We start from the raw sequence: 12,519 nt of genomic DNA on the forward strand, positions 1-12,519 counted from the left end.
TTATACAAAATATAAAGCGAAATTCGTTGTATGATAATGGTGTTAATCCAATAGCATTAGATTACCTAGCTATTGTTTTATTTAATTAACTTATTTTGTTTATTCAAATTGAATGCTTGAAATAAACACAGAATGTATCTAAAACCATTTAATATATCTAATAGCTAAAATAAAAATAATACTGACAAAACATGCTAGTATTAAAAGGTGTTACTATTATATCATGGAGGCTTTTATTTTTCATGGTCGTGCGGCTGTCTTTTGTCGCTGCCTTCACAAATGAAGTCGTGACTCTGCTTAAGGAAGTTAATTTTGTGTTAAAACCAACTATATTCTACTGGATTAAACTCTCAAACAGGTTTTGGGAAAAGAAAGCACATGTTAGAAACAGCAGGACTTCTACGTCCTCTTTGTTCGACGCTGTGAGATAGAAGCAAACAGCGGCACTTCCTAAGCAGTCCGACTCTCTCATTGTGCGTCACGGCGCTGAAAAGCAGCTCCGCGGTGACTCCGGTGTTTTGTGCGGGTTTGAAGCATGTCTTTTCGGAGGGCGCTAAGTCTCGCATGCGGGTTCGCTGGCGGATCCGCAGTACTCGTGTGTGCGGCGGTGGTGGCTGATAAAAATGGGTATTTTGGAGAGGGACGCCGAGTCACAGAAACTCTGGCAGCCGTAAACGCAGCGCATCCTCCGGCATGGCCCACTGCGAACGGGTGGGATTATAACTGGGACAAGTAAGCAATCAAGAGTCACTTCTGATTAATTATTATTGAATATAAGTAATATTTAAGTTATATGGAGGAATACTATATGGTGCAAGTTCAGTATAACAGTAAAGCCATGTTAAAAACCCATAGCAGGTGTTGGTTAGTGTTTATGGGGCAGCCTAATTAGGTTAAACGCCTTGATTAGTGGTGATAATTAATAGATCACCCAGTTTAAGCTTGAACCTGTAAGCTTTGACATCGATCCAGGTATTTAACCACTAAGCACCGTATTTGGCAGTGATTTAAATCGTTTCAGTGATCCTACTGATTCACAATGGTAGCCTGTTAGAGCATAATACATAATATATAATTATTTTTGCGTTTAACAATGAAATGTATGGGCTAAATCGACCTAAAACATCATCATCATAGACAATTTGTGATATATTTTATAATTCTGTCATTATTTATTCATCATACACTTGTAACAAATCTGTTTGGGTTTCTTCTGTTGAACACAAGGTAAGTTACTTTGGAAAAAAAATAAATGTTGGTAACCGTTGACTTTCATAGTATTTGTTTTTTCTACTGTAGAAGCCAATGGTTACCGGTTTGTAACATTCTTCAAAATATCTTTTTTGTGTTCAACAGAAAAAAACAAACTCCTAAAGGTTTGTAACCACTTGAGGGTACAGTGCATCCGGAGAGTGTTCATAGCGCTTCTTTTTCCATTTTTTTTTTTTTTTTTTTTTTACAGCCTTATTCCAAAATGGATTAAATACATTTATTTCCTCAACATTCTACACACAATACCCCATAATGACAATGTGAAAAAATATTTTTTTTTGAAATTTTTGCAAAATATTACAAATAAAAAAGCTGAAAAGTATTTACAGCCTTTGCTCAGCACTTTGTTGATGCACCTTTGGCAGCAGCTACAGTCTCAAGTCTTTTTGAATATGATGCCAAAAGCGTGACACATCTTTGGGAATATTTGTCCATTCCTCTTTGCAGTACTTCTCAAGCTCTATCAGGTTGGATGGGAAGCGATGGTGTAAAGCCATTTTCAGATCCCTCCAGCAACGTTCAATAGGATTTAGGTCTGGGCTCTGGCTGGGCCACTCAAGGACACTCACCGAGTTGTTGTGAAGACACTCCATTGATATTTTAGTGGTGTGCATTGGATCATTGTCCTGCTGGAAGATGAACTGTAGCTCCAGGCTGCATAATACTACATTTGAATGAGTTAACTTCACAGTCTTTTTAAGAGAATTATCTACATATTAAGAAAATCGCTTGTATGAATCTAATTCAGGCATATCTGCTATGTTTTTATTATACAAGTTCCATCCCTTCCATTCATGAATCTCCCTAACCAGAGATCATCCATTCCATCAAGTCTTTCAGAATATTAGCTAAACAGATTTGTCACATGGTTACTATTGTTATCTGAATACTGTGATTTCAAACTCCGCTCGCTCACTATTTTCACGTTCATTGGGTTTAATTTTGTGAATGGCAAGTTTAAAAAGCCTCCTGACTCTTTCAGACGTGAACCTTCTTCTATGGTGAATGGAAAGAGAAAGGAAAGCACTAGCGAAAATGGAAGTCAAGACGCAGAGAACACCAAACCCAGAGCTACACGCCACATCTTTCTCATTCGACACTCTCAGTACAACCTCAAGGGTGATGGAGATAAAGAGAGATTCCTGACGCCTTTAGGTACTGATCCCTTTGCTTGAAAGATATAATTGACTCAAAATAAAAATTCTGTCATCATTCCATTATCAAAACATTTTTTCTGAAGTAACTATTGATTTCCAGGTTATTTTACATCTCCATACTGTAAGTCATTGGTTACAGGCTCTCAACATTCTTCAAAATATCTTCTTTTGTGTTCAACAGAACTTAAAAAAACACACTGGTTTTAAAAAATTCAAGAGTGAGAAAATGATGACAGAATTAAATTTTTTTGGGTGAACTATCCCTTCAAATATATTAAAAGGATGTTGCTGAGCCTAATATATCAGATGATGCATTAATCCACAAAATTGATGGCATGCATGCGTCTATCTTGCAGGTCGTGAACAGGCTGAATTTACAGGACAGAGATTAGCATCATTTGGACTGAAGTACGACACGCTCATTCACTCCTCCATGACCAGAGCGACAGAGACGGCCAACATCATCAGCAAATACCTGCCAGGTACGGTCTCACTATTAGCGAACATTAAAACATTAGCCAAGATGGTAGTTCCCACCGTCACCTGTGATAATTTAATCAATTAATGATTAGAGAAATAACATTAGGTGAATGGAAGAGACGTATTCATAATTATGCAGACAACTATTCTTGTGACTAGCTTAATGAATTAAATATACAGAGACGTAACGTTGATTACTTTTGAAGGAAGACATTTGTTGTCAAAGTGTGTGCATTCATTACGGTAATAAAGGCTTAAGGGGAGAGCACCAAACAATTGTCACACATTGTTTTTTTCCCCCTTTATGCTATCAAAGTGATTGGACATGGATGCGATCAAGCTCTATAATTGGCCAAAAAGCCCAAAATGACTAGCCTATAAGTCTTCTAGTGAATAGGTGTGAGCGAATAAATTATTTTATTGTGATAAAAAACAGTGGCTGTTTCTCAATATGCGTTCTTCAGCGATCTAGTTCTCATGTAATGTCATCATCCGCCTAAGTTCAGTTCCAAAACTCCAGACCGAAGGGCACGTGAAACTTCGCGGATGTGTTCTTGATATCGAGAACGCACCGATGCAGACTTTGAACTCGCTCCAAGTCATTGCAACTGGAGGTGGAAAGCGCAGCAATTTATATAGATTAAACTTATTTACCTCAAAAGTTTCCCTAAATGAGACGATGAAAGTAAACTTCACCATGAAAATCTTAATAAAGGAATAAACACATTAAGGGTGTTTATTTGTTGAAATTCATATTAAAATCAGTCTATTTGTATTGTATCATATATTTGTAAAGTCTTTATGCATAGTATATATTTTAAAAAGGGGTAAAACAATAAATCGTTGTACGAATGCTATTATGTTTAAATAATATTTCATTAAAGATGCGTGAAGGTCACGTGACCATCAGGAAGATTGCAGCATCTCATTTATCACAGGAGGCATTCTCTATTCTTGCGGTCTCCTTAGTTCTTTATTCCGATGTGACCTGGCAAGACCGGTCTTCACCAGAATACTAGCCCGTTCTCTGCATTCTTGGAATTGAGAATCAGCCACTGTGTATGATAGGAAATGTGTCATCCCATGCCTAAAAATTCTAATAGTATCTGGATGCAGACTTGGATTTGCTAGCTGAGACCGCATATCTCAGAGATGCAATGTCAGACACGATGCACTAAATGGAGCTAGTAACTTCACTGCGAGGGGTAGGGTAAGGGGTGGGGTTAGGTGTGCACATTAAAAGCATTGCATGCAGCTCAGCTTGCTACTGCACAGAGTCTGCATCAAGACTCCGCTCAAAAGTACATATAAAAATATATATATATAAAATATATATATATATATATATATATATATATATATATATATATATATATATATATATATTTGCAAAGACACCACCCATATCTACAACAAGGGCGAGGAGCTGCAGCTCATTTGCATTTAAAGTGACAAAACAAGATTTTTGCTTTTTATTTAAATAGGATCAAATCAAAAAAGATCCATGAGGTATTTTGAGCTGAAACTTTGGAGAGACAAAACAGATGACGGAGTATAAATTTTTACACCTTGCTTAAAATACAAAACACACCTTTTTGATTCAAGCTGTACTGTTGTTTTTTTTTATTCCAGACTGCTGTTTAATTTTGCCATGTTTCTTACTATAACCCATGTGTGTTTTAGGTGTGGAGCTTGTGAGCTGTGATTTACTTCGAGAGGGGGCACCGATAGAGCCTGTCCCACCAGTCACTCACTGGAAACCTGAGGCAGTGGTCAGTGCAGAGTGTTACTTCCTCATTTGAAGTCGATCAGTACCCACATTTGGCTAGTTTTAATCATCTTTGTATGTTGAGATTCTGTTGATGACGCTGGTCATAACAGAACAAACCTATGGGATCAAATTTCCGCCAGAATTTTTGCAGTCACAGATTGTAAAATAATAAGCATAAATTAAACACACCCGTAAAATTATAACGCACAAAAACTAAACATAGAATAAGAAACACCAACATAACATATGAAAATATTATTAGCATGAATCAAAAATCAAAACTTTGTTTAAAATTACATTGCTGAATTCAAGGTTTTCCAAATTTAAAACAAAATCAAATTTTTGCTCGTGTATATATATATATATATATATATATATATATATATATATATATATATATATATATATATATATATATATATATATTTATTTATTTATTATTTTTGTGTGTGCTTACGGTCTCTCTCCACTCTTTTCCACATTCTGCGCTTCAGTTTTCAAAATATGCCATTACAATTTGGTGAATTGATTTACTATTTCAAAGCGGTCGAAACAGCAAATGCTATGGACTCCTAGTGGTCAACACTTTAAATGCATCAAAACATAGACATGTTGCAAACTTTAAATTCGAAGTATAACCTATAAATGCAGTTATCTTATCATCTAATGTCATAAAATATTAAATGTTTGCATAAATTGTGTTGTTTTCATTTTCTAAGTTTATATATTGTTTGTTCCGTGGTAAGCTCTGCTAAACAGTCCAGAAAAGGCTATTATTACATTTCATTTTACAAATGTCTCATCAAAACACCTATAAACTCATAAAACTGACCTGAGATCAGTTAAAAAAAATTTAAAACCTGTTCACTAACTCTGATCTGAGTGAACCCGATGCTTTATGTGGATTTTATTGTATTACGCAGATCACTGCCAAGTGGAGAATATATTACTAAAACATTTCAAAACAGTTTAGACGTAATAAAATATCCGTAAAGGTTTTTAAGCTTGTTATAATCCAATGCGTGTTATAATATAAAAGGTTCTTTTCATTTTTTTGATTTACACTTTCTCCATCTGTGACCGCGATACTTTCGGCAGAAATTTGACCCAATGCACAACACTAAGGTTATTGTTAGCATACAAAACCCAAACATCAAACACTCCTGCTTGTTTAATAGTTATTTTGTTGTTTGATGGAGAATGTTAAGTGTGGTTTTGTCGAGGCTTGCGCTGTGGAGTCCTTCCTCTCCTCATGTGGATGGTTGTGAAACTCTTGTGCTGGTTTCAGCAGTACCATGAGGACGGCGCTCGGATCGAGGCTGCGTTTCGCCGCTACATCCACCGAGCTGACGCCAAGCAGAAGGAGGACAGCTACGAGATTATCGTCTGTCATGCTAATGTCATCCGCTATTTTGTGTGCAGGTTTGTGGTCGCTTGCTCCTCAGTCCTGTCTCTTTATATTTCATTTTTTGTGCTTTATTAAGATTTTAAAACATTTGTAAGCAGTCAATGAAAAGTAATTGTAATCGTAAGTATGCTAAGATCACTCTGTTTTGTTGTGTGTATGGTTGCAAATGTTTTGGGGAAGCTCTTCTGCCACTAAAGAAAAAATAATTAAGTCAAACATAAATCTGACGTAAAAAAGGTCTAATTATGACATTATTTAAGCTGAAACTATGGGTTCTAAGTCATAATTATGATAAACATTTAAAAATAGTTTTTCAAAAACATGTCATAATTCTGACTTTATCTCATATGTATGAGTTAAGTCTCATAATTATGCACCATTGAATGATATTTTTCTTATGTGTTGGAAATGGCTTCCATTTTGAATACTTGGAATTCATGAAAAACTATTTGCAACCTTTGATTTGATCAGTGGTGCTTGCTGAGTAAAAAATGGCAATCGCTGTTGCTCATACCTCTAAGGCCGTACTCACACTAGGTACAGTTGCCTCGAACCGGGCCAAAGCACGCTTGTCCCCCCTCCCGTCTCCCCCGACGGCCCGCGCTCACACCACAAACGGGCCTCGGCACGCTTACGTCATCGCTGCTGCGCTGTTCAGTGAGAAGCGCTCTCTCACTCAGCAGCACAGTGGAGATTTCTCTAGTTATATCGTGTCAGTCGTTTGATATGCAGTGACATGCAGTCAAATATTTAGCCAAACAGTCCTTAGGGATGCAGTGACACGCAGTCAGATATTTCACCGAACAGATCCGCCACTTTTGGCGCTCAAAAACAATCATAAAGCCCTCGTGCTGCAGGAATGAGGAGGTCTGCTGAAGCCGCGCAGCTGTCGTGCTGTGAGGAGTTCTCATCTTTAATAAACTACGGCAGTTTGCGTTCACTGAACAGTAAGAATGATTAATAAATTCATATGAAACAGCCCCTTAAAAGTCACGTCTCGCTTTCAGTTTCGGGGTTTTACACGTTTTGCACTCACACACAAGCGTATCGTGCCAAAGCCCAAGTGAACCCTGCTCAGGCACACCTCTTCCAACCGGGCCAGGGCCGGCCAAGTGAACCGTGCTTGAGCCCGATTCAGCGCACTCACACTTCTCAAACGATCCGGGAAACAGGCCTGGGCACGGTACGGATGCCATAGTGTGAGTAGACCCTATATAATCCTATAGACTTGCTTTGAAAGAACTCAAAGCATAAAAACTATAAGACATGGAAGTAGGGATATTTAGCAAACCCTAGCAACTGCTTATAATTGTGACAAAACCACTTATGCCGAGTTCAGACTGCATGATTTTCAAAGTAATCCTGTTACAGATGTTTTTACACTGTTTGACTATCTGGGCTAGCGTTTTGTCGCTGCTTTGTTTACACTGCAAGATGGATCAGCGACAGGGTTTCATACTGCATGACTTTACAATAGGAAGAATAGGAGACCACTTTGTCCAAACTACATCTCACAACCAAAAACAAATATATATTTTTTTGTTATTATCTACAGTAAGAAGCCTTTAATGGGGTATAAAATGTTGACATGCTTGATTGCCTGGGCTTGAAGGGAATTAGCAATTTCTCCTCATCTTTATTTTTTTTCGACCTAGTTGTGATATAGCTCTATTAGCTCAGATGACACGTCAAAACGGACACTGTTTATACTAGTTTTTCCTCTATTTCTTGGGTCCAAATAAACTGAAAATGAGCTCCCCCAACCTCCTGCTGCCCTGCTGGTAGCCATACTAGTGGATGCTGCTCTCTCATTGGCTGTAGGTGATCGCCGATCCCACTCATCTGCGATTCTCTCAGATCGCGTCTTTGATAGTTCACACTGTGTGATTGTTACTCACATGAGCGAGCACCGATTGAGCGAGCACCGTCAGGCATTAGTGACACCGCAGACAACACATTAGCAACTTTTGCCACAAGGATATTCATTTCATTTCAAAGGGCTATTTGTTCTTAATGTGTTTGTAATAATAGTATTTAGTTATTAGATACTTTTTTTACACTATGACTAATTGCCTATTGTAAATTATACTTTATAAATAACATTTGTATTGGAACTGTAGAGCCAATGCTATGGAAATTTCATTGTGTATACGTACATGTATAGATAAAGTAATAATTCATATATTCGTTCATATATATTCATTAGATTCTTGTATTATTTAACAATTATAAAGCTTTTTTATTTGATTGGATAAATAATTCAGGTTTTTAACAGCGTTTTGTGGTTGTTACACCATTTTCAATATAAAAATGAGTTTGTTTGTGTTTTGGGGGGCCTGAAAACTCTGACTGTTGAAAGCAGTTTTTAAAGTGCACTTTTGTTTTAATTTATCAATTTATCAGTAGTTAAGTTATTAGACTTTTTTTTTTTTTTTTCAAGCACAGTTGTGTGATCAGTAGTAAATCTCTGAAGGCCAGAGGGTGCTCTCCTTTGCAAAGAAGAGACCCAGGAAATCCCTAAAGTGTTGCATTATAAACAGAAGATTTAACTGATTTAATTTAACTAAAGAACATTTATCATTTAGACAATCACATATGTTTAATAATTGATAAATGAGTTCATGACAATCTAAGATATAAATGGAGACCAAGTCATTGGATAGATATTGTTTTGCATGTTAAGTACATTTTTTAACTAAAGGTTTTTTGTTTTTTTTATCTGACCACTGCAGGTGCTTTAGAAACAACAGCCCTTTTCACACATACAGACTTTTCTGGGATCACTGTGTGAAAGGGGCTTATGAAATGTTTTACAAATGTATGCCAATGTATGGAACATGGTGTTACTTAATTTGAAACATTTTGATGTGACTTTGTTTTAAATATTATTATTTTTAAACCAAAGTAAAAGGCCCTGTTTGACTCCAATAAAAAAAAAGTAGGAGTTTAATATTTATTGTGTACGCTTTAGTTTTTTGGGGATTTTTAGTAGTATTTAGTCATGTAATTCATTTTCTTATGGATTAACTAAGTAACTTTTCATACAAAGTAATTAGAAAAGCAATTTAAAAACAATTTCAGTGATGTAATTGCATAAATTTCTTTTTTTTTTTTTAAGTTACTCACCCAATGTTGAATGGAGGTACATGCTTGTTCTCCAGGGCTCTGCAGTTTCCTCCAGAAGGCTGGCTGAGGTTGGGCCTGAACAACGGCAGCATCACCTGGCTGACGGTCCGTCCCAGCGGTCGAGTGTCTCTGAGAGCACTGGGAGACTCCGGCTTCATGCCTCCAGATAAACTCACCAGAACCTGACCTTCTCCAGCAGGACCAGCACAGCCTCTTCACAACTAAACGATCACAGATATGTTGAATGGATGATAGAGTTGCAAAGTGTCAAAACATCTCCATAAATGCTCAGCTAATAATTTACTGAAATACAAACATGCCATTTAAATTCACCAAATAGTTTTTCTAAACCACGTTCCTGGAAAAGCACCAACACTGCATGTTTTAGATGTCTCCTTTGTCTGTCACACCTATTACAGGTCTTTCAGTCTCTGCTAATGACCTAATGATCTGAATCAGGTGTGTTTGGTTAAGGAGACATGGAAAATGTGCAATGCTTGTGACCCTCCAGGAATGTGGTTAAGAAACACTGAACTAGTTGGTTAAAGAAATTCCTTTGCCCAAAGATTAGAACATACTTGCCTTCAGATGGATGCTTGTTTAAAGAAGTTGCTAACCAGTAGCCATTGACATCCACGGAAAGAAAAATATGTTGTGTTCAGGTTAAAGAAACTCAAACGGGTTGGGAACAGCTGAATAAATCATAACAGAACCATTCTTAATCATACAAAGCTGCAATTAAAGGGAGAGTTCACCCCAAAATGTCATCATTTATTCAGTTGTTTAAACTTTTATTTTCTTTCTTCTGTAGAAAATATACTGAAAAATGTGGGGAAAAACAGCCATTAACTTCTTTTTTTGTTTCTTCTTTGGCAGCTTTTTTCCAACATTTTTCAAATTATCTTGTTTTGTGCTCAACAGAAGCAAGGAAATAAAGGTTTATAATCACTTTTGAGTGCGAGGAAAGTTTTATTCTTACGTGAATTATCACTTTAAGGACTTTCTTTGCAACTATATCATCTGTTAAGAGTGGTGATCAGTTCTCCATAAGTGTCTTGAGTGAAATTTGTACTTTTTTAAGGATTATTATTATTTGTTGTTGTTGAATTAGACACTTCTGTGCCATGCTTTGATCTATAACCATAACTGAACGGTGGAAACAACCAGCAAGTGTACTTTTTATTCTGTTTAGAAGATGTCTTTTTTTCAGGACGCAATCTCTGGAGGCCTTGTCGAGATGTTTGGCGTGTGTGTTTGCACTGTTTACAGGGAGTTGTGTGTTTATGATTGTTTTTAGAGGCAAGATGTGTGTTTGATTAAAAAATAAGAATAAATGTGAGATTCTTGCCATATGGAGGTTGAGGAAGATAGTATTAATATTTGTATGTTGTTTTTTGTTCACAAGAAAACTGGCAGTAAAACGTTTTCATTTGAGATGTTCAGTAGTGTCATTTAGAGTTTCATTAATTTTCTTTTCAGCTTAGTCTCTTTATTAAACGGGGTCCCCACAGCGGAATGAACCGCCAACTTATCCAGCATGTTTTATGCAGCGAATGCCCTTCCAGCTGCAACCCATCACAGGGAAACATCTATGTACTCTCATTCACACTCACACTACAGACAATTTAGCTTACCCAATTCACCTGTACCACATGTCTTTGGATTTGTGGGGGATGCCGGAGCACCCAGAGGAAACCCACATGAGGAAAACATGCAAACTCTACACCAGTATGTCCTAATTTTAGTATGTTGTAACGAGTATGCCAAAAGTTCCCGGATGGTTTAAGCTACTATTTCCGGTAAACATTCGATATGTAGAACCGTCCATACTCGAACACAGTCCCTGTATTCTATAGTCATCGACTCTAATCGCGGATATTGGCCACAGTACATAGCGCGTTAGACGTGAATTCGATCAGAACTACAAACGCTGGTGAAAAGTATAAATAAACTACAAATATAGTGGACGCGTAAGACCAACCATCAAATAGTACCGAAGCCTCTCTTCGGTAAAGATGTTTGTATGACTGACAATTAATATCAAGCCCACTGGAAAATATTTAAATCGCGTTTTCTATGTTATATTTCATCTGCAAAAGCAATACTGAACTTACATATAGACGTGTTTGGAGATTAACATCTGAATGCAGAATTCTCCAAAGATCTGACGAGATTTCTCTGCATGAAAGACTCATGAATGGCAGATTATCCTGCTTCTGCTTCTCTAATAAAGTAGGAAATTAAATATGAAAGAAATGTGGGTGATGTGTGGATGATTGACAGGGCTCATAACTAAGCAACATAAAGATCTATGTAACAAGGAAGTAATATGCCCCAAAGCTTGCATACTCTTCTGTTACACACTCAAAAGTATGTATTTTTCCTTCCCCGAAAAAGTATATACTTTTAGGGTGTAATAGAAGTATGCGAATTGGGACGCAACATGAGTGTTGGCGTTAAAGTCTGTAGGACACCGGCCCTCCAGGACTGAGTTTGCCTTTCCCTGCCCCTAGAGTGTGTAGGTGAAGATTCAGCTCAAAAAACCTCACAAATATATTTTTTGAAACTGCCTTTTTAGACTTTTATCCAACTTGTGCCATTTTGGTGACTGTCGCTTTAAATTCAAACACGATTGCGCTCCCATAAATCTTTTTGAAAGTATCCTCAGCAGATACGGTGATAAAACTGTAATGGCAGCTGCTGCTCACTCAGGGCTGTTTATTCTAATGAGGAAAAGAATATCGCCAATGGGTGGGGCTTCCCCTTCGACACGAACAAAGTGAGAATGTCAAAGTGTTTTTGCAGACTCTTGATCAGGGGTAATCATAAAAAATTACCATTAGAGGCTGAATATATTCACACACTATTAAGACACAACTGTGCTTAAGGCTGATTTATACTTCTACTTAAGCACACGCTTATGGTTTGGCACAGCTTTCGCGCGCTCGCATAGCCCTTGCCGTGGCTGATGCACATGTCATAAAAATAACGTCTGATTCACACAAGAGTTTAGCGTCCAAACTGTGGTCACACTTGACTTTCCTCCCATAGACTTCCATTCAGATCTGCGTCAGACCGGAAACGCAGGGTCATGCGTCAAGTTTCCCAGTGTGCTGTAGTGCAAAGTTCAAGCTTGGTGAACTCTGACCTGCAAAATCGCATCACTTGACTGCGGGAGACTAATCGAGGATTAAAACATGACCTTTCTGGACAGAAATTTAAAACATGGAGCAATCGCCCATTTTTTATGTCTAATAATCTTGTTTAATACCGCCCCTTTTTGCAGTGCCATACGACAGACAAAC

General features: G+C 37.3%; 1 protein-coding gene across 2 annotated transcripts; it reads left to right on the top strand.

The window, feature by feature from the left end:
• The first annotated feature begins 226 nt into the window (after positions 1–226).
• Positions 227–10,656, top strand: pgam5 (PGAM family member 5, serine/threonine protein phosphatase, mitochondrial). Of its 2 annotated transcripts, none has more exon segments than NM_001007323.2 (6): positions 227–732; positions 2,255–2,427; positions 2,786–2,911; positions 4,593–4,681; positions 5,969–6,102; positions 9,250–10,656. In NM_001007323.2, coding segments are annotated over 6 exon segments (870 nt in total). In that variant the 5' UTR covers positions 227–535; the 3' UTR covers positions 9,401–10,656.
• The last annotated feature ends 1,863 nt before the right edge of the window (positions 10,657–12,519 follow it).

Source organism: Danio rerio, chromosome 5 (assembly GCF_052040795.2).
Source record: "Danio rerio strain M-AB ecotype USA chromosome 5, GRCz13ab, whole genome shotgun sequence".
Classification (NCBI taxonomy): Eukaryota; Metazoa; Chordata; class Actinopteri; order Cypriniformes; family Danionidae; genus Danio; species Danio rerio.